This window comes from Alternaria hordeiaustralica (assembly GCF_023758085.1).
Source record: "Alternaria hordeiaustralica strain BMP 2776 chromosome Unknown scaffold_11, whole genome shotgun sequence".
Classification (NCBI taxonomy): Eukaryota; Fungi; Ascomycota; class Dothideomycetes; order Pleosporales; family Pleosporaceae; genus Alternaria; species Alternaria hordeiaustralica.
Genome location: NW_026056783.1, coordinates 796,872 through 817,651, shown reverse-complemented (window position 1 = coordinate 817,651; position 20,780 = coordinate 796,872). Strand labels below are relative to the sequence as shown.

Sequence of the window (20,780 nt, the reverse complement as noted above, 5' to 3'; positions counted from 1 at the left end):
CGAGTCATGCGATCCAAAGTCTGTTGAATTTCGCATGCGCAAATCGAAGCTCATGAAGGAGGCAAAGGAGATGAGCGTCCGCGTGGATTTCTACCACCTCGAAGTAGGCAGCCGTGGTATCACCGGTATCACCGGTTTCACAGTTACAGTATAGCTGCTCTCGGTCCCACCAAACACACAAATTAATTGTCAACTCGACACATGGTGAAAGACATGCCGCGGAGCCGATGCCCAGGTGCTGTTATGATCGTACACCCAATCGGCTTGGATGCCACACCAAAGCCTAGCGCATCACGATCGAAGACCTAATAAATCCACGCACTATACCGAGGCCCAGGACGTCATGAGGCAAAGTCCCAACAAACTCACGAGTTACGCCTTCAGCCCAGGATGTCATGAACGAAGGCCGAACAGCTTCACATGCCTCACCGAGGCTCAGGAAGTCTATGATCGAACATCGAGTGGACTTTACTGGCATACAGAAAGCCAGACGGAACTTAGCGCATCATGATCAAGAACGCAACAGATTCACAAGCTACGCCTCAACTCAGGACGTCATTAGCAAAGACCCAACCACACCTCAGCCATCAACCTCGTGATCAAAGACCATTGAACACGCATGTCACATGCCACGCTGAATTGCACAACATCAAGATCAAAGAACATACTTAGTTCAACAACAAAGCTCACGAAGCTCACTTCACATGGCACACTGCAAAGGCGAAGACGATTTCAAAGTAAAGTGATTAAAACTAACTAACAACAACTATCATACAACAATCATCCCCCTGATGGCCACCAACAACAGAAACGCCAATGCTTGCTAAGAACAATCGCAGATTTTGAGGTGTGCAACAAAGGAAAACCCGGCTGGTCTAGCCAAAGATGCGCGCGTCCTCTCGTGGCCTTTGAGAGTCGCGGCATGATGATGATGTGCGTGTCGGAAAACAACAAAACAAGAACGCTGATTTTTGAACGAGCAAAAAACAAGGAATTCATGCCATCATCGGACCAGATACCCGGGTGAAGTTGCAATCATGCAAACCGTCAGTGGAAAGCAGCGCAGACACGCCTGCATTGTAATCCCCACTCTTCGTCTTCCTTCGGCAACAAAAAGGTGTGACCTTCAGACCCCCCGATCTTCCAATCTCTTGTGTTGTCGACATCCAATGGTGGAGGGGGAAGCAAGCAGGAAACATCTGCAAACTCCCATGGCGATAGACGATGACAACGACGACCCAGGTAGGAGGTCGTGGTATCATATGCAAAAAACAGACAAACAATCTCGAACCAAAGGTGTGAATAGACATTACTTCGTCTCAACTCGTCCCCATAGACATCGTCAAGATGTCTATTTCTTGCCGAGCAGGCCACCGACCATGCTCATAGGACCAGAAGCACCCTTCTTCTTGTCCTTCTTGTCGCCGCCACCGAGCATGTCGCCTAGGCCGCCGAGGCCAAGACCGCCGAGTAGCTTGTTGATACCAAGGCCACCCAGGAGACCGTTGACAAGACCACCGAGACCAAGACCGTTGAGCAGCTTGCCAACGAGGTTGAGCACACCCGTCAACAGCAGACCAACAGCAGCGATGATCTGGAAGAGGGGCTCGGTGAGCAGGGACCAAAGAGGGTTGAGCTTCTTCTTGGCGTGGGGCATGTCGGAGATCTTCTTCTTCGCGTTGTCGATGGTGGTGACGACGGAGGTAGTAAGCTCCTTGAGGTTGTCGGCGAGCTTGTACTCCTCGGGTGAGGCTTCGCCGGTTTGCTGACGGCCCTTGGCTTGGGCGGCGATGCGACCGTCGGGGTCGAGACCGCGGAGGGAGCCGTTGCAGTCGTTGAGGATGCGAGAGCCTTCCTCGATGAGGGGCTTGACGTTATTGACAAGCTCCTCTTCGTCGAGCTCGTCGCGGGGTGTGCGGTCGGCTTGCTCGATGTGCTGGGCGGTTGTTAGTACATGTTTGTGATGGTGATGGATTAGGAGTGGAACATACCTCAGTGATCTGCTTCATGACAGGCTGGACACGCTGAAGGGTGTCTTCGCAGATGGCAGACATCTTCTTGGCGAGCTCAGAGTCCTCGCGACGCTGCCTCTCCTCGTCGGTCTCATCCTCATCGGGTTCCTCTTGGATGTTCTCCAGGAGAGTGACTTCACCGACTTTGTTGCCATCGTTGTCGACAACATAGCCGTTGTCATCAATCTCGAGACCAGCGCAGTGACCAAGGTCACCAGCAGTGAGACGGCCAACAACATCGCCGTTCTCGTCGCGGACCTCACCCTCCTTGTTGACACGCATGCCAGCCATGGGGTTGACGCGGCGCTCCTTCTCCTCAGGCTCCCAGCGCTCGGCCTTGCCGATGACGTTGCCGTTCTTGTCGTTGATGTCGCCATCTTCATCGACCTTGTGGCCGACAAGCTTCTTGACATCACCCTCAGTGACGCGACCGACGATGTCGCCAGAGGGTGTCTGGACGGTACCGTCCTTGGCAACAGTAGCCTCATCGAAGCCAGCGAAGGGACCCTCGGGTCCTGGGTTCTGACCGTGGGAAAGTTCACCACGTCCAATGACGTTGCCTTCGTTGTCCCAGATCTGGCCCTTGCCATCGACCTTCTTGCCGGCAAGGGTGGTTGGGTCACCCTCAACAACATGTCCGAGAACGGTGCCGCTGGAGTCGACAATGTTTCCAGCCTTGTTGACAGTGCAGCCAGCAAGGGCGGAGAGGTCAACCTCCTCCGCTTCCTCCTCAGACCATGGCTCAGCATGGCCCTTGACATTGCCGTACTTGTCGATGATGTCACCGTCTTCATCAACAGTGTGACCAACAAGCCTCTTGGGGTCACCTTCGGTGAGCTGACCAACACGGTTGCCGTCGTTGTCGTCGACAAATCCGTCCTTGACAACGCGAAGTCCCTCGAATCCAGCGAATGGGCCCTCCTTGCGCTCGGGGCGCTCGTTGGGAGGAATGATGTCACAGCGACCGACAACCTTGCCGGTATCACCGTGGATGAGACCATCGCCGTCGGACTTGCGTCCAGCAAGCTCGCCAAGGTTGCCCTCAACGAGCTTACCGACGGGAATGCCTTCGCCGTTGACGAGGTAGCCCTGCTTGTTCAGGGTGAGACCATCGAGAATGGAAAGGTCGGCGGGCTCCTCCTCCTCTTCCTCCTCAAGAGGCTCAGCGTGGCCCTTGACGTTGCCGTACTTGTCAAGAATGTCACCATCCTCGTCCACAGCCATGCCAACAAGACGCTTGGGGTTGCCCTCAACAATCCTGCCGACAGTGTTCTCATCCTCATCAGCAACCATGCCGCCTTGGATGACGCGGAGTCCCTCAAGACCAGCAAAGATGCCTTCAGGCTTGCTCTCACGCTCGTTCTCGGGGATGAGCTCGCAACGACCGATCTGCTTGCCAGTGTCGTTGAAGATGAGACCCTCTTCGTTGATCTTGCGGCCTGCAAGCTCCTTGGGGTTGCCCTCGACGAGGCGTGCAATAGGCACACCCTCGTCTCCGATGACGTTGCCCTGCTTGTTGACAGTCTTGCCAGCAAGGATAGACAAGTCCTCAGGCTGCTCCTCTTCAGGAGCCTCCTCCTCGGGCTCTTCGTAGCGTTCAGCGTGGCCGACAACTGATCCCTTCTTGTCAAGGATATCACCGTCCTCATCTACGGAACGGCCAACGAGCTTCTTAGCGTCGCCCTCGGTGACCTGGCCAACGCGGTTGCCCTTGTCATCCTCGACGAAGCCATCCTTGACAACGACGAGGCCGTCAAGACCGGCGAAAGGAGCTTCCTCCTCGCCTTCTTCTTGAGGGATGGTCTGGGCGCGGCCAATGACGTTGCCCTTGTTGTCCCAGAACTGACCCTCGGCGTCGCAGGAAGTGCCAGACTTGGAAAGCTTCTTCGCGTCACCTTCGGTAAGCTCGCCAACGACGTTGCCGTTGGAGTCGATGAGCTTGCCAGACTTGTTGACGGTGAGACCATCAAGGATGGAAAGAGGAGGACGGCCGTCGTCCTGAGCTTCCTCGGCAGCGTCCTCAGCATCCTCAGCAGCATCCTGAGCGTCCTCGGCGGCGTCTTGAGCATCTTCGGCGGCATCCTCAGCCTCGCCAACCTTCTGCTCGACCATCTTGGGGAGGGCCTTGACCTTTCCGATGACGTTACCGTCCTTGTCAAGGACCTCACCCTTCTCGTTGATCTTCTTGCCGGCGCACTCGGAAGCCTCGCCCTCGGTAAGCTCACCGATAGGCTCGCCCTCCTCGTCGAGAACCTGGCCCTTCTTGTTGACCTTCAGGCCCTCAAGTTCGTTGATGTCTGGGGTGACCTCAACTTCCTTGACCTCGGGTTCTTCCGGCAACTCGGAGGCCTCAACCATCTTGGGCAGAGCCTTGACCTTGCCGAGCACATTGCCGTCCTTGTCGACGACCTCGCCCTTGTCGTTGATCTTCTTGCCGGCGCATTTGGCAGGGTCACCCTCGGTGAGCTCACCAATGGGCTCGCCTTCCTCATCGAGAACTTGGCCCTTCTTGTTGACCTTGAAGCCCTCAAGCTCATCGATCTCGGGGGTGATCTCCTTCATCTCAGGCTCACCCTCCTCCTCGTCTTGCTCCTCCTCTCCCTCGAGAGGCTCACCAAGCTGCTCCTTGAGCTCCTTGATGGCAGTGAATGCGGCCTCACCAGGGACAACGTCGACCTTGCCGATGACATTGCCATCCTTGTCGAGAACCTCGCCCTGGTCGTTGATCTTCTTGCCAGCGCAGTCGCTGAGCTCACCTTCCTTGAGCTCACCAATCTCCTCGCCTTCAGAATCAAGGACCTTGCCCTTCTTGTTGACCTTGAGGCCGTCCAAGATTCTGGTGTCGAGAGCGCCGGAGGCAGACTCCTTGAGCTTGTCGGCAGCACCCTCAGCAAGTTCGACCGTGCCGAGAACGTTTCCGTCCTTGTCAACAACCTCGCCCTTGTCGTTGACGGTGAGGCCCTTGACGTCATCGATGTTCTCGAGATCGCCGTCAGCAACGTTGCCAACAACGTCGCCATCGTCGTTGAGGATCTCTCCCTGGGAGTTGATCTCCATGCCCTCGAGGGCCTCGACGCCGGGAAGCTCGTCCTCGACGTCAGCAGCCTTCTCCTCAGCGCCGTCCTTAGCATCTTCGGCAGTAGACTTGGCTCCGTCGACGGCATCGGTGACACCCTCGGTGGCGTCACCATCTTCCTCATCCTCATCCTCGTCGTCTTGCTGGTAAGCAGGGAGGTCGGCGGCTTCGGGGGAAAGCTCTGCTTTAGCAATGACGTTGCCGTCATCGTCGAGGATCTCGCCGTTCTCGTTGAACTCCTTGCCCTGGATAGCGGATGGGTCGCCGTCGACAAGGTGACCAACAAAGTCACCATCCTCGTTGAGGATTTGACCAGATCGGTCGGCGGTGAGGCCCTTCAAGATGCTGATGTTGGGAATCTTGTCGCCGGCCTCCTCAGCCTCGTTGGCCTGCTCCTCAACCATCTCAGGTGTAAGTTCGCAGCGGCCAACGAGATCACCATCGTCGTCGAGGATCTCGCCGTTGTCGCCGATGGGGTAACCGGCGAGGTCCTCGGCATCACCTTCTACAAGGCGGCCGACGTTCCTGCCATCCTTGTTCTTGATCATGCCCTCCTCGTCGACTTCGAGGCCCTTGAGCATGCTCAGGTCGGGGGTAGCATCTTCGGCGGCGTCCTTGGCGTCGTCGGTGGCATCCTGAGCCTTGCTCTGGGCGTCCTCAGTGGCGTCTCCTGCAGTGCCTTGGGCATCTTCAGTCGCGTCCTCTGCGGTGTCTTGCGCATCTTCCGCTGCGTCTTCAGCAGTGTCCTTTGCGTCGCCAACCTTGGACTCAGCGGTGTCCTTGGCCGACTCGGCAGTGTCCTGAGCGCCCTCAGCAGTGTCCTCCGCAGTTTCCTGCGCATCTTCTGCTGTGTCTTGGGCAGCCTCCTGGACATCGCTACCAGCATCCTGAGCAGCTCCTTGTGGGTCCTGCTTCGCCTTGCCAGCGAGGTTGGATGCGCGGCCGGCTAGACCGCGAGCACCGCTCAATGCGCCTCCACCGGCTTGCTTGCCGGTGTTAGCGGCCTGCTCGGTGGTCTCTGTCGCATCGTCCTCTGTGTTGTCGGCAGTGTCCTCTGCGGTGTCTTCCGCATCGTCTCCTGCCTTGTGTGTAGCGTCGTCGCCAGTCTCCTCAGCCTCCTCGTCGGCGTCGTTGTCGTCGTCGATGGGCTTGGGGTCGGCCTGCTCTAGTTCGTCACCAGCTTGTGATACCTTGCCGGTGGTGTCTTCAGCAGCCTCTTCCGCCTTGCCCTTGGCATCTTGGGCAGTCTCCTCGCCCTTTTGCTTGGTGTCTTCGGCGGTGTCTTGTGCCTGGTTCTTGGTGTCCTCGGCCTTCTCCTCTCCTTGCTTCTTTACGTCCTCGGCTTGCTCAGGCACATCGGGGGTGGGGGCGTCCTCCGACTTGGGCTTGTTCAGCTTGGGGGCAGATGATTGTGGCTTTCGTCCGAGCTTGGTAGGGGTGCGGGGGGTGTCACCCTTTCCAGCTGCTGGGGAAGGCATGTTGTTGAATAGAACGCTCGAGACGTTGTAGGAGTTGTCGTGTCCGTGATTCACTGTGTAGGATGAGGTGCTGTAGGAAGTAGCTCGATGATGGCCGCTTCCTGATACGTTGCTTGATATAGACTGAGAGCGTGTAGACCGGGGGGAATGTCTATTAGGGGTTGGGGGGAAAGAGTAGTACGAGTAGTTGTGGGAGGAAAAGTGTTCGTCTGTCATATATCAATTGACGAATGGTTCGTCTTTGTAGGGATCAGAAAGTGCGGAAGGATCACAGAGAAGCAGGCATTTATGATAACTACTCCTCAATTGAGCATGCTGGAACGGATGACGTCGAATGCTGGTTTCCAGGAGCAAGAGCTTGCGCCTCAGTTGTGGAGAGGCAGAGTAAACCTGCTTTGGCGCCATAGTGTGTGCAACGAACAGGAGGAGTATTGCGTCACACTACTCACAAGCTCCAGCCTCGAGCGGGGCGTCAGCGCATCCTGGTGGCATGGCCTCCACTCAGCGTGGTGAGACAAGCGGGTAGCTGCTGCAACAGGGGTGGGAACGGCCTGTGGCTGGAAATGGGATGGCCTAACATCGTCGATGAACCGCGGAGAGCGGGCTGCTGCCAGGGTTGGAGTTGAATTGCAGCCGGAAGTGGAGCTGAAACGCTCTAGCGAAAAGGCTGCCTACGGTACTCTTTGCACTGGACGAGGTTAGTTTGCAGGAAGGATACCAATGGCATGCAGGAAGTGAGGTTGGGGAGACATGTGTCATCTCAGGCAGGCCAATACCGGGCGGTCGATACGCCTTCGCAGGCATGAGTGCAGTGCGAAACGAGCTGGTGGAGCAAAAGCACACAGAGCCCAGGCCCGATCGACGGCACTGTGGCTGGCCTTGTCGAGCATCGGGTACGGAATCCCTGGCGGCAGTGTATCCCTCCTATCATTAGGGCGCATGCAGCAGGATGGAAGAGCAAGTCGTGCCGTGTGTGCAAGCAGGTTGCAGCGACGCGTATGATGTTGTCGGGCGCCTGACGTCATGGTGTCGGGAGCTCCCCTGCTCAAACGTCGCTTAGCGGGGTCGTAGCTTCCTTTTGGCGGCCGATCGCTGCATGCTACCAGTCTTCGGTACCACCATCGTGAGCACCACCAGCCATCACCGCGACATGCAAGACGGCATGGGAGATGAGGGACCCTGCGGCGGGCGGAGATCAGGAACGACGGAATTCGGAAGAGTGATGCCGAATAGCTTCATGTCCGAAGAGGCCTGCGCCGTGGTCATGGTGAAGTTGGACTGTGCCGCGATGAACGGCGGGGCTCCAGCGCAACGGTCGGGACGTTGGCCGCATCCCAACTGCGAGTGACACCACGCACCGCTAAGAGGCTGCAGCAAACCCAATCGTTATATTCCCGTGGTACCTACCTCCGGGCAATTCATTGACCCTGACTTGCAGCTGTTAGCTGTCTTCTGTATGCGCAACGTGGTTTCGATCACGACAGGCCGTCTCGATCGAGACATGTCCGTCGTACCCATAATTATCCTCGCGCCACAACTGCACAAGCAATTCTGCGCAGACGCACGATCGATCACTTCATCTCAGGTACCCCTATCCTGCCCGCTGCCGAGTCATGCCCAAATAACAGGTTGTCAAACAAAGACACATTTCCCAACCCCCAAAACAAAGATGGGAAATCTGGGTCCGTGACGACGCGTATGATGTCAGTCGCCGCCGTTCGTAAGAATGATGGCGGCACGGAACGGGGTCCGCAGGCTTGGAAAGTAATTGTCCGCCACCGAGTCAAGCCATTACCTGCTTTCTGGTTCCTGGATTCTGCGTTTTCGATAGACGGACGTTGATCGCGCGATGATCGTGCAATGACACGCGCGAATAATGCCACATGCATGCTATCTTTAGGAATGCTATTCGTTCTACGACTTCAGGTCTACTGATGGTTCTAGGCAAATCGACAAGAGAGGATATCATGACCACGCGAAATCAAGCCACAGGTAGAAGGCACGGAGGTGAGTATGGGGTCATGCAGGAACAGCAGCAGCCCGCTTCGTAGCTCGCATCGCAGCCAGCCGCTCACACCGCGGGGGCAGACTCCCGACGTCCGTCAGGCGCAATCCCATCTTCGACATCTTCCCCCGACTTGCTCAACCACTTTTTCCTCTTCTGCTTAGCGGCCTCCCGTTCTTTGGGTGTCAGGTCGCCGTTCTCACCGCGGTCTCGACTGAGCCTCTTCCATATTCGCCGTCCAAGACTAGTCTGTTTCTTCTCTGCCTCTTTCCTCTCTGCTTCCTGCGCAAGCAACTGCCGTTCTCGTTGCGCGCTTTCGCTTTTATCCTTTTGCTCTTCCACCTTCCGTTCGTATTCTTCCGGGTGCACGACCTTTGTCTCGGCCTCCTTGACGTGCTCAACCCCATGCTTGAACTTCTTGCGTGTCTTAACGTAAGCTTCAAGGCCGACGAGGACAGCATACGACCGGGAGATGGAGACACGCGACATGTCCACTCCGTTCTCCTTCATGGAATGTACGAACGCACGGAAGTTCTTCGTCGGCGGTCGGTAGTGGCCGGACAGGGGTGAGAGGCGCCGAAGCTGACCATCCTTGACTCTGATCAGACCTGCGGCAGATATGCGCGCACCGTGGAGGAACGAGCTGTGCTGGAAAGCACCCGATTGCTTGATCCCGACGTACAGGCGGAAGGACGTGTCGGCTACCTGTGCTTGCTTAGTACATCTGGCCGACGGAGGAGAGTGCACAACTTACGAATATCCATGAGTTCGGCTTCACTGAACTACGGAGAAGGTGGTTCAGAATAGTCGCGGCTGACACATGTTTGAGTTTCGAAACGCCCTTAGCTTTGTCGAGGTCCTCATTGACGTAGTGTTCTGCCTCCTCTGCCTCCGCATCGCTCTCAGATATAGACGAGCTTGAGCTCACCGAGATCATTGAACTTCGTCGCAGGGTCTTGCTTTGTCCAGAGTGCAGCTTTGCTTTGGGACCGTAGGCAGGAGTGTCATCGTCGACCGGTACAATACCGTTGACACTATCTTTGTACTCCGTGGTCGTGTTTAGGCGCTCTCCGTTCTTCGCCCAGCATAGACGACCCTCGTCGTCAATGGTGACCAGGTAATTCTGACGCTCCTCCCGCGACAGATAGCGCACGCGCTCTGTGTCGAGCCTCTCTCTAGAGACGGTCGGATGCTCAAAGTGCCTACCCTCGCCATGGTCGAGCCAGTAGAAGAAGTTCTCGTGAGTCTCTGCCTTCTTCCACTGCTCGTGATAGGCTCTCAGGTTACTGCCGTAGCGATGCTTCTGGTCCACCATCTCCAGGAAGTACTGGAGGTCCATCATCTTGGCAGTCTTCTCGCGCTCCGCCTTGGACTCGTTCTGCTTCCGTCGTTGTTCCGTGTGGTTCTCGGGCGCATCCTCGTCGTCCGTCTCTGAGGCATCGTGGGGATCGTCAGCGCCCGCTCGTCGCGCAATCTCGCCGACTCGTTTCCACTTCTCGCGCGCTGCTATGGAGTTCGCTCGTTCACGTGCTTCGGGGGTAGTGAGGTTGTCGCGCAGAGCCGCGTCTTCCGAGCGCGGCTTGGGCTTCGTCGCATTGCGCCATTTCGCTTGAGAGGTTTAGCTTGGGCGCAGTAGAGAGGGTGGTGGACTGCTAACCGTCGCGTATCGCCTGGTACCATTAGCCACACCTCTCTATGTAGTGCGAACGTCTCCCACCTCTGCCCACCGTGCGCTAGCATCCAGGCCCATGCCTTGGAGCTGCCTGCGCTCCCGGTAGCCGCGATAGTTGCGCTGGATCATCTGCGCGGCTTGCGCTTGCTCTTGATCGTTTGTCCCCATGTGCGACTGGCGAGCCGCAACATCTTGGGCGCTGACCATTCTGGCTCCGTCGACATATATGTGGCGCAGGACATTGAATCAGGCAGAGGGTGGTGGGTAGGTGAGGCTTGACAGCTGGATTTCGGTGGGGCTAGTGAGGAGACATCCCTGCTGTTCGGCTTTTCGGCAGTGGCCGCGTCATCGCGCATCGCAAGGTAAGGAAACCACCATCTTTTACCAACGGCTATAGCAACGGAAAGTATCGCTTGCAGTCATCTGCGGGCATTTCATTGTCACCACTTCGTAACAAGTTTCCCTTGACTTCAACACTCTCGCGCGACGCCCTCAGTTGAGTAGAGCATGGGTTATTAATAAGCCCTCATATTGCTCCACAGCATGGCGGGCACTGATTTGTATAGACTAAAGACATGAGCACAGTTTCGAATACGTCGAGAGATATTGCCTGACCTCCAGGACTCTCAAACCGATGTCTTTATTCCTAAGCTAGATTTACGGTCCCAACTCCTAACTCGACAAATCGATAAGTCGTGTCAACCAGGTAGGTTAGCTCATCTGCGCCACAGCTGGGATATCACTCCCGATCCATGGAGGGCTGCGAAGGACCTCTTCCGTCATCATGCTGATCCCGGCCCCTATTAACCTCCAACGTCGACCCTTCGCACTCTGAACTTCCTTCAAATCCATCTCACAATCTTAATTGACCACCATGACTGAAACATCATCATTGAAGCGCGCAGCATCCGAAGACCTCGACGTATCGAGCGAGCCATCTAATGGCGTGAAGAAAGCCAAGAAAGTCGGCCCTACGGACCCAACAACATCGACAGCGGAGCTAGAGAGTATTGGAGCTACGGAAGCAGCCCCAGCTCGCGATGAACCAAATGACGATGTTGCATTGCAGCAGAAAGATGCGACATCCAAAGACCTCAATGAGAAGAGCGGCACCGAAGTGCAGCAACCCAAGACAATCGCCCCAGTGCCCGAACCCACCAAAGCAGAAGACGAGGACGAGGACGAGGACGACGAGAGCGAAATCGAGAAATCAGTTTCGCCGGACGGTAGCGATGAGGACTACGATTCCGAAGAAGACGGCGATGACGAACCCTACGGTTACGGTCTTGAACGCGATCCCGACCAAGGCGGTTTGGCGATGCCACCCGGCCTTGACGAGGAATATGATGAGTTGGCGAATGATTATTGAAGTTCGAAGCCAGATGATGAGTTTGATGAGTACGTGGAAAAGCGTGACAAGGAAGCCATTTGAGGATATGGCTTTAACAAGCGACTCGGACGACAGCGAGGAAACAGCTGACCGGAAACGAGCAGGACTGGAAATTGACATGGGTGATTTTCGATGTCTTCATGTGTACTTCAGGCCCGCGTGCTTTCGCAAGACGTTGCCATGGTTATTCGTATGTATCAATATGTTGACATCTTATTCTCAGTCATTCGTTGCTGCTCTTAACTACTTGAAATGTATGTATTTTGTACTTTCACTCTTAATTTATCTCTGTGTACCTGATGCGATGTGATGGTTCATCTGCGTTGTCGCAGTACAATCAGTGCATGTTTCAAAGAGGCAATTACGACGCGGAGAATTGTTCCGCAACACATTATGAACACATTGATGCCTTCGTCACCATCGGGAAAGAGCCGCTGTCAGAGTCGTCCGATCTTATTGTTTGCACCTGCACTTTCCTTCCACACGCGATCCCACGACGTCATCGTCACAGATAAAGCACGCAAACACAAACACCCACCTCACCTTCTTCTCCACAGCTCCAAGCCACCGCTTCTTCTACTCAAGCATCACCTACAGCCCTACCTCTATCAGTCACCATGAGCGACATTCTCAGCGAGAAGGTGTCCTCTGACGCGAGCAGCGATGCTACCACCCTTTCGCAGCGATTCCAAGACCAATTGGAAGCCATCCTCAAGAAGCTGCGAAAAGACCCGAGCACCATCACAGCCGAGGAAGCCCGTATTCTATCTGAGAACGTCGCTACACGTGACGACAGAGCGGTCCGCATTATCTCTGCCGTCGAATCCCTAGCTATTGCTAACAAGGTGTGGATTAGAAGGGATCCAGTCAAGCTCAGGCTTCTCATCGTTCCCTGCTGATGGCCGCCAAGGACCTGCATATCGCTGTAGATGGCAGCCCTGACGAGGCGACCACCGAGGTTCTTCGTGTTGCCCAGAGCATCGTTAGCAGTACGTACCTACTTCCACATGCCATCCCGCTTGATCCTTCGCTCCACATCAAGACAAACACTGACAATCTATAGAACTGCAAAAGGCCGTCGGCCATACCAATGCTCCTCACCCTGAAGTCGAAGCCGAGCTCCAGGAGGAAATCGCTAAGATCGAACCCAAGATTGCGCAAGGCACTGTCACCAAGGCTGAAGCCGATCATCTCCATTCTCTCGAGGCACGCGCCCATGGTCATACTGAGAAGGGTGGCATTGCCGCAGTCGCGCAGTCTGTTGCGGCCAGACGTGAGCGTCAGCTATCACTGAGCAGCAGCACTGGATCTATCTTGAGTCCTGTCAACGGAAGATCTCGTGCCAACAGTAGGAACTTCACATCACCTCAGCAACGGTCTCGTCAAGAGAAGGAAGATGACTCCCATAATGCGGAGATGACTATGAGGCCTAAGATCGAGGCGGGCTTTGCCGCCGCATCGGGGATGGATGATCCACAGACTCTCGATGCTCGTGCCAACCGCGGCACTGAGGAACATGTATGCTTGGGGCTCTGTGAATCGCACGCCAGCAACGGAAGTGCTCGCGCCAGCGATGAACGTCCCCGCGCCAGTAGCGAGAGCATCAACTCCCGTGACACACTGTCTGGCTCCAAACATCACGGCGATCTACAAGACGGTAATTCTGCTGTCTCGCCCAAGGGAGAGAACGGCTTCTCTACCCAACCAAACCCCAAAACAGTCCAGCCGCAAGAGATCCCGACCAACGGCCACACCGAGAAGAGCGGACTCAGCCCCACTGCACAGTCTTTCGTTTCCCGTAGGCAAGAGTCTCTCAGCGATGTTTCCAACTCCTCCGCGACTAAGCACCGCAAAGAGCAGTCACAGCCCGACAAGGACCTTAACAAGGTTGATGAGGAGCTTGAGGATAACGAGCACGAAGCTCACGTGAAGAGGCTCGTGCAGGACGGTCATGGTCGAGTGGACGAGAACGGAAAGTTGCTGGCTGAGCCAAGCCATGACGCGGACGATCGATGAGGCAGTGAGACATGGGGGTGACATGATAGGAGTGTCCGTGAATGTCGGGGATGTATCTAAGATGGTAGAGGTGCAGGTGATATTCGAGATTCACTATAACCGAACATGGGCAGGCGGCATAGAGGTCACGAACCTATACATAGATGACCCGTCCGCTGGAAACCCTAATGAACCACACTTTACCCTCTCCTTCCACAGATATATCGCACATGTCTTCCCGGTCAACATGTCCCAGCGCTTGATCACCTCGTGTGAACCCAACAGAAGTAACGTCTATGGTATCAATTCCTACATGCCTACTCAAAAACATGCCTACTCAAAAAGCCATCCCCATCCCATTCCAAGCCGCTAAATGCATGACAAGGTTCCATCCAGTGCACTCTCCACCCCTTCACTTGATCTCCGTCTTCGCCATCATATCCGCCAAATCATCAACCTTCTTATCCTTCTCCTGGCCCACATTACTCTCCTCAGCCTCGTTATCCGCCGCAACCTGCCTCGCAGCCTTCTCCTCGACCTCGACACCCTCTTCGTCATCATCACCATCCCCACGCTTCTCCTCTGCATCACTCTCCTCCTCGTCTTCGTCGTCGTCGTCCAACTCGTCCAGTTCGTCGAGACCCCAGTACTCCTCGTCGTCCGCATTCTCACCACTTTCTTCTTTCCGCGCGTCGAGGACGTCGCGCAGTTTCTCTATGCTGGGGTCTTCCTCGTCGAACTTGTTGCCGTTGATCTCGACGCGACGGAGCGCAGGGAGTGCGGTGTGAGAAGCGGAAGCGAGGCCAGCGAGACCTTTAGCGTTGATGTCGTTGAACTGGAGGCGCAGGACCTCGACCTTCTTGTTGTTGCCCTTCTCTAGTGCAGCAGCGAGAGCGACGCCGCCCCGGCCGCTGAGCAGACAGTCGCCTACGCCGAGTTCGCGGAGCTCAGTCCAGTTGCCGACGGCGCTGCTGAGGGCCTTTGCGCCCATGGCTGTGAAGGTGTTGTCTTGGAGGTCGAGGGTATCTAGTTTTGAGAGGTGGGCGAGGCCGTTGGTGATGAGGTGCGAGATACCCTCCTGACGGATACCGTTCTGCGTCATCTTAATGGTCTTGACGCCCGTGTTGGCGGCGTAGGCTTTCGCCCACGCGCCCATGCTACCGTTCTCCAGGCGGTTGCGACCGCAGATTACGAGTTCGAGGTCGGGGACTTCTTTGCCGTCTTTGCGCGCCGCGGCCTTTTTGGCGGCGAGTGCGGTGAGCGCATCTGCGACGAGGACACCGGCTGCGGGTCCCAGGCCGTTGTTGTTGAGGTATAGGTAGCGGAGTGGGGTGTGTTGCGACAGGAAGTCTACGAGCGGGGCAACCGTGTTGAGGCCGAACGCGTTGTCCGAGAGGTCGACAGTGTGGAGGTTTGGTAGCGTGAGGAGGGAGGTGAGGAGGTGTGACAGCGCGGGCGGGATTTCAGAGAGGAGACGCGAGGTGAAGATGTCGGCGAGGTTTGCGACCTGGGATTCATGTCAGTCAGTCCGTCTTTGGCATCCCAGCGCCGATGAGCGGGGCTGTAAACATACCTGGAGGTTCTTCTTGCTCTCCAAGACCTTAGCGAGCGCCTCGCTGGCTCCAATACCCAGAGTGTTGCCCAAGAACTTGATCTCCTCTACATCGTCGTTGCTCTTGAGGTCCTGGATGTGCGGCTCAATATCCTCGGCGGTGGTGAGTTTGAGGCCCTTGCCCTCGATAGAAAAAATCTTTGCGCCGGCCATGGTTTCGCACGCCCCGTTGCAAGTTACAGAGAGGATATAGTAGCGGAAAGCAGCACAACAGGGGGGCGGGTTTGTTGTTTATACTTTATAGTGTGAGTCGTGGGGCGCAAAACGTAGTGGGGTTGATTGAGATTCATTGTCTAGAACCCCCTGTCGCCTGCAGGGTTGGTTTTAGCCGAACCGTGCAAGCCTCGCTCGTGTGGCGTATGGAGCGCCGCGGGAGTCCGATGACATGTCCTGGGAACTTTTGCGATTGCTAAGCATCTTCAATTCACCTCCACCACACACCCACACTCACAATGTCGTCAGGTATGCTTGCGGTTTGATGATGGCTTGTATGCGACGCAGAGTAGCTAATTGATGGCGTTCTAGCACCGCCTACCGCTGCCAACATGGGCTCAGACCTCAAGGACACCGCCGCGCCAGCCAAAGTTAAGCGTGAGTTTCTACCCAACTTCTTGGTACCTACTGTTCTAGTACTGACTCCTGAATAGCATGCTGCGTCTGCACAGACCAAAAGGCCAAACGCGACGAATGCATGCTCTTCTCGACATCGAACGACCCCCAGAAAGAGTGCTTCACCCTCGTCGACGACTACAAGAAGTGCATGGCTGGATACGGCTTCAAGATATAGTGCAACGCGGGACGGAATTGTATACGACATGTACAACACGAGCATATGGGTGGCGTTGCGCACGATGCGCGTTTTTAGATTCGATGTACAATACTATACATGAGGAACCAAAATCTTCCCTCCATGATCTACCTGGGTATCTTGAAGAAGTGCCGAAGTGCACCAACGAACATCCACCAATCTTTTACTGCGTCTTGCTCTTTTCTGCTCCAAACAACTCACTCTTGACAACAAGTCGCCACAAGCACCACAGGTAGCAAATACCAAAGCCACCTGTCCCAACAATCGCATTCGCGACAACCCAGAGGTCCGGTTTGTCGGCTGGGGGAGGGTAAAAGGCCTCCGCAACGTGCCATCCAATCATGGCCAGGTAGATGTTGAGGTGGAGGATTTTGCTGAAGATATTCAGTCCACCCCGGCTGCCTTCATGGTAGGCAGAGAAAGAAACGGGCGGGAGACCAAGAAGATAGGCCCACAAGAGGGATATGACAAAGTACGGAACTCGTAGCTCGTCTCTCTTGAGCAGCGGGAACATGGTCCAGACACCGAGCATGTTCGCAAGACCAACCCACGCGCGAGTGGAGGGTAGCAGGCCATCCTTTCCACTAAGAAGCAGCGTCATCGGCAAAAGCGGAAGCAAGACATTCTTCTCGTGCACCTGGTATGAACACAGGAAGAAGCCCCAGGAGACCGCCGCGAACGCCAGTGGAAGAAGCTGTTTCTTAGGCTTGACAAAGATGATCAAACATGGCGGTAGAATCGCAGCGGTCGTGGCGAGTAGCGCGAGACGCTGAAGTAGCTCGATCGGATACCGATGAAGCTTGTGGAAAGTGTGGATAGTGCACCAGATGTTGGCAACCTTGTCCTCGAACAACCCACGAGAGAAGGGGAAGATGCGGTGGATCGCCTGTCCCATCTCCAGAACGTATGGGTAGTACCAGGCATTCATATTCCACGGCGTCATGAACCATCTCAGGGTCAGCAGCGGGGGCATCTCCAAAGGATCGTAATTGAAGCGGGTATATCTGTCGTATGCGACACCCATCAAGAACGGCAGAAATAGCACGGCAAATGCGGCCACGGTAGTCAGCGCGATAGCAAGGAACCGCACGATGTTGATCCTGGGGAAGAGACAAATGCCCAGCAGGTATGCGAATACCGCAGGCGCATAGAACAATGCCATTTGTTTGAATCCAAGCGCACCGACGAAGAAGACACATCCCCACAGCGGTCTTCCAGCGATCATGCTCGAGAGTGTTGCGACTGCGAAACCAAGCATAACCGTGTTGTATTGGAAGTGCCCGTGGTCAATCAATATGGTCCCCGGTTGCATCAGGATAGCAACCAGCGCAATTGACGACTCCCAAATATTGACGCCCTCCAGTCGCGAGTATCGGCGGAGAAAGATAATCGTTGCGGGAACGTAAATGAGGTATTCGGATACGAAGACGGTCGCTCGCATGTATATCTTGAGGGAAGGGTCATCGAGCGCCCGCGACTCGTCGAGAGCGAACCATTTCGAATTGATGGCAGAACCACTACAACGATTAGTACTTGTATTTCATGCCCAATGCTTCAACATACATGACACCCAGTATCCAGCTATGGTAAGCAGTCAAAGGTGGGTAATCCAGTCCCCACCACTGCAAGTCATAAAAGTACCATTTGGACACAGGTAGGTGTTTGGTGATTTCCATCCAATGCCGCTGGGCCTCAAAGTCACCGTGCATTGGCGGTGACTGGAATCCAGAATAGCCCCACAAGCTGACAGTCCATCTGAACAGGCCAACTGCCATCAAGATGAGGGGTATCGTAACCCATTGCGAGACGGTGCCCTTGGCTGGCCAGAGAAACGCGACGAGAGGAAACGCGGGCTTCCGTGCGTTGGTCGAGTGGTCGAGATCGAGTGTACCGTGTGCAACCTGGGCGAGAGAGCCCTCTCCAATATTTCGCCGCCGTCGCGGCTTGTGGGCTGCTGGAGATGCCATGTTGGAGCTGCCTAGGTGAGCTTGGTGAGGGCCCAGACGGAATCGAGGACTCGTGGCGGAGATTCCACGCTTTACTGCTTCTGCGCTAGCTTGTGCCCTGCATTTGAGCCCTTGAAGAGTTCGATACCCAGATCTGTTCGGACGAAGAAGAGTCAGCGCTCTTTGTTCAGGCTATCGCCTAGACTAGCTGCTCTGTAGGTTTGGTTCGCGATGGAGTCTTAACGTATATATCACGTTTGTAGGCAACTCATGCTGCCAAGATCACATGTAGGTTGCGGCATGATCAAGCTGCTGTGAGCACCATTATGAGGGCACAGTGGGCAACCTCGGCAAACATTCTATCTGAGGTTGATCCATTTTGCTGCTGTGCAGACCTTGTGTGTTCTCTAATAAAATTTCGTTCAGGGTTGAACTCCTCTAAGTACCTAGGTAGGTAGGACATACCTAGGTACCGGAGGAAAGTTTGAGTGGGTGGAATTCCTAGCATTTCCGCACAAGAATCATTCCATCTACTTTCCATTCCAATAAATCCCAGTCATCTCGGGACCCTGAGATCTCTGAGGGAAATACCGCCGTCGCCGTTGGATGGAGTTCGCGTGGGGCGAATCTAGCGTACCTCGAGAAAACGCGTCCCTAGCGCAACGCTCGGGCCCCAGGTCCGCTGAAAAGTTCGATGCTGATCCTTCCGCTACATAAACTGCGCGCTCCCAGCCATTTGCATCTACCTACCATCAACCTTCTTCACAACTTCTTTCGAACTTTCACCGTTCGAAATCAACACTGAGGGCTTTCGCGATTCTCAAGTGGGCTACTGAGGGCAACATCCAGTACCAGATCAAATTACAAGTCAGTGGGCAACGTTTGGCTTTTCCTTAACACACATTACAGAGGGCACGCCTGCCGCTCGTCAGGGCAAGGCAAGATCATCCTGAGGGCTTTTTGCTACTATGAGGGTTAATCTTCCGTCTTCTCGGCGCTTGTGGGAACACATGCCTTGAAGCTCGGTATCTGTGGGCTCTTGTGGGCTTTCCGTGGGCTTGAGGGATACCCGCTTCGTGCGGTCTCGAGAGATACCAGTGGGCTTTTCGCAATTTGAGACAATCAGACCAGCAGGCTGGCGCATACGATGACCTTTTGGCATCAGCGCCCGAGCGACGGCTTCGTGCCGTCGGCTCCTCTCTTTTCTTTTTCTGTCGCACATCATCGGCACTCTCGTCGCACGTTTCACAATACTAATACGTTGTAGATCTAGTTACCTATCATCAAAATGGGCAAGACCAAGGTCGCGGACAAGTCGTCCAAGAAGGAGAAGAAGTCTGAGCTCGCGAGCGTCAAGGCTGGTCGCGTCACCAAGCCCGCTGCTACTCCCAAGTCGAAGAGCAAGGACATTGCCAAGTCAGTTGCTTCCAACGTCAAGGACAAGAAGAAGTCGAAGAAGGCTCCCACCCCAGAGCCTGAGTCTGATTCTTCGTCTGAGAGCGAGAGCGAGAGCGAAGAATCCTCTGAGAGCAGCAGCGAGGAGGAGGTCGAGCAGAAGAAGACTCCTGCCAAGGCTGCCTCTAAGGTCGCTGCTAAGGCCGACTCCGATTCTGACTCTTCCGACAGCAGCGAGGAAGACAGCGACAGCGACAGCAGTGAGGATGAGAAGCCTGCCCCCAAGGCCAAGGCCAACGGTGTAAAGAAGGCCGCAGCCAAGGCTGAGTCCAGCGACTCCGACAGCGACTCCAGCAGCGAGTCTGAGGATGAGAAGCCCGCCGCTAAGGCTGAGGTTAGTTCACCATCTTCCTATCACTCAACGTAGACTAACTTTGACAGGCCACCTCCACCTCCGACTCTGACGATTCCTCTGACGCCGACTCCGACGACTCCTCCGCTTCCGAGAGCGAGGAGGCTCCCTCCAAGAAGCGCAAGGCTGAGGAGGCCGCTGCCCCCGCTGTCAAGAAGACCAAGACTGAGGAGCCCGCCGCTGAGGAGGGTATCAAGAACCTGTTCGTTGGCAACATGAGCTGGAACATCGACGAGGACTGGCTCCGCCGCGAGTTCGAGGGCTTCGGTGAGATCTTTGGCTGCCGTGTCATCACCGACCGCGAGACTGGCCGTGCTAAGGGTTTCGGTTACGTCGAATTCGCCAACGCTGCCGACGCCGCCAAGGCACAGAAGGAGATGCACGAGTACGAGCTTGACGGCCGTCAACTCAACGTCGACTTCAGCACTCCCCGCGCTAAGCCCGATGCCAACGGTGCCCGTGCCAACAAGTACGGTGACAAGCGCAGCCCTCCCAGCAGCACCCTCTTCCTCGGCAACGTCTCATTCGAGTGCTCCAACGAGAGCATCCAGGAGGTCTTCCAGGAGTACGGTAACATCACCCGTGTCTCTCTTCCCACCGACCGTGACACCGGCTCCCTCAAGGGTTTCGGATACGTCGACTTCGGTTCCCAGGAGGAGGCTACTGCCGCTCTTGAGGCTTTGAACGGTCAGGACATCGGTGGCCGTGCCATCCGCATCGACTACGCTCAACCTCGTGAGGACAACGGTGGCGGCGGTGGCTTCGGCGGTGGCCGTGGTGGTGGTCGCGGTGGACGTGGCGGCGGCCGTGGTGGCTTCGGCGACCGCGGTGGTCGTGGCGGAGGCCGTGGCTTCGGTGGTGGTCGCGGAGGCGGCCGTGGTCGTGGCGGTGACCGTGGTGGCCGCGGTGGCTCATTCAACCGTGGTGGCTTCGGCGACTTCCAGGGACAGAAGAAGAGCTTCGACTAAGCGTCTCGTTT

General features: G+C 55.7%; 8 protein-coding genes across 8 annotated transcripts; 4 read left to right on the top strand and 4 right to left on the bottom strand.

The window, feature by feature from the left end:
* Positions 1-1,351: 1,351 nt before the first annotated feature.
* J4E84_006201 (uncharacterized protein) lies at positions 1,352-6,566 on the bottom strand (the record flags this gene model as incomplete). Its single annotated transcript, XM_049388792.1, has 2 exons — positions 1,352-1,936; positions 1,992-6,566. The coding sequence occupies 2 exons, from the start codon at positions 6,564-6,566 to the stop codon at positions 1,352-1,354; spliced, it is 5,160 nt and encodes a 1,719-aa protein (XP_049243691.1).
* A 2,071-nt stretch (positions 6,567-8,637) lies between these two features.
* J4E84_006200 (uncharacterized protein) lies at positions 8,638-10,411 on the bottom strand (the record flags this gene model as incomplete). The annotated part of the gene is made up of 3 exons (XM_049388791.1): positions 8,638-9,276; positions 9,326-10,156; positions 10,289-10,411. 3 exons carry the CDS (start codon positions 10,409-10,411, stop codon positions 8,638-8,640), a joined length of 1,593 nt encoding a protein of 530 aa, XP_049243690.1.
* Positions 10,412-11,117: 706 nt separating this feature from the next.
* J4E84_006199 (uncharacterized protein) lies at positions 11,118-11,612 on the top strand (the record flags this gene model as incomplete). The annotated part of the gene is made up of 1 exon (XM_049388790.1): positions 11,118-11,612. The coding sequence occupies one exon, from the start codon at positions 11,118-11,120 to the stop codon at positions 11,610-11,612; it is 495 nt and encodes a 164-aa protein (XP_049243689.1).
* A 638-nt stretch (positions 11,613-12,250) lies between these two features.
* On the top strand, positions 12,251-13,649 carry J4E84_006198 (uncharacterized protein; the record flags this gene model as incomplete). The annotated part of the gene is made up of 3 exons (XM_049388789.1): positions 12,251-12,433; positions 12,490-12,622; positions 12,697-13,649. The coding sequence occupies 3 exons, from the start codon at positions 12,251-12,253 to the stop codon at positions 13,647-13,649; spliced, it is 1,269 nt and encodes a 422-aa protein (XP_049243688.1).
* A 391-nt stretch (positions 13,650-14,040) lies between these two features.
* Positions 14,041-15,393, bottom strand: J4E84_006197 (uncharacterized protein; the record flags this gene model as incomplete). The annotated part of the gene is made up of 2 exons (XM_049388788.1): positions 14,041-15,135; positions 15,202-15,393. The coding sequence occupies 2 exons, from the start codon at positions 15,391-15,393 to the stop codon at positions 14,041-14,043; spliced, it is 1,287 nt and encodes a 428-aa protein (XP_049243687.1).
* Positions 15,394-15,692: 299 nt separating this feature from the next.
* On the top strand, positions 15,693-16,027 carry J4E84_006196 (uncharacterized protein; the record flags this gene model as incomplete). Its single annotated transcript, XM_049388787.1, has 3 exons — positions 15,693-15,702; positions 15,766-15,831; positions 15,888-16,027. The coding sequence occupies 3 exons, from the start codon at positions 15,693-15,695 to the stop codon at positions 16,025-16,027; spliced, it is 216 nt and encodes a 71-aa protein (XP_049243686.1).
* A 184-nt stretch (positions 16,028-16,211) lies between these two features.
* Positions 16,212-18,015, bottom strand: J4E84_006195 (uncharacterized protein; the record flags this gene model as incomplete). The annotated part of the gene is made up of 2 exons (XM_049388786.1): positions 16,212-17,565; positions 17,612-18,015. 2 exons carry the CDS (start codon positions 18,013-18,015, stop codon positions 16,212-16,214), a joined length of 1,758 nt encoding a protein of 585 aa, XP_049243685.1.
* A 1,267-nt stretch (positions 18,016-19,282) lies between these two features.
* Positions 19,283-20,769, top strand: J4E84_006194 (uncharacterized protein; the record flags this gene model as incomplete). Its single annotated transcript, XM_049388785.1, has 2 exons — positions 19,283-19,783; positions 19,831-20,769. The coding sequence occupies 2 exons, from the start codon at positions 19,283-19,285 to the stop codon at positions 20,767-20,769; spliced, it is 1,440 nt and encodes a 479-aa protein (XP_049243684.1).
* Positions 20,770-20,780: the final 11 nt, after the last annotated feature.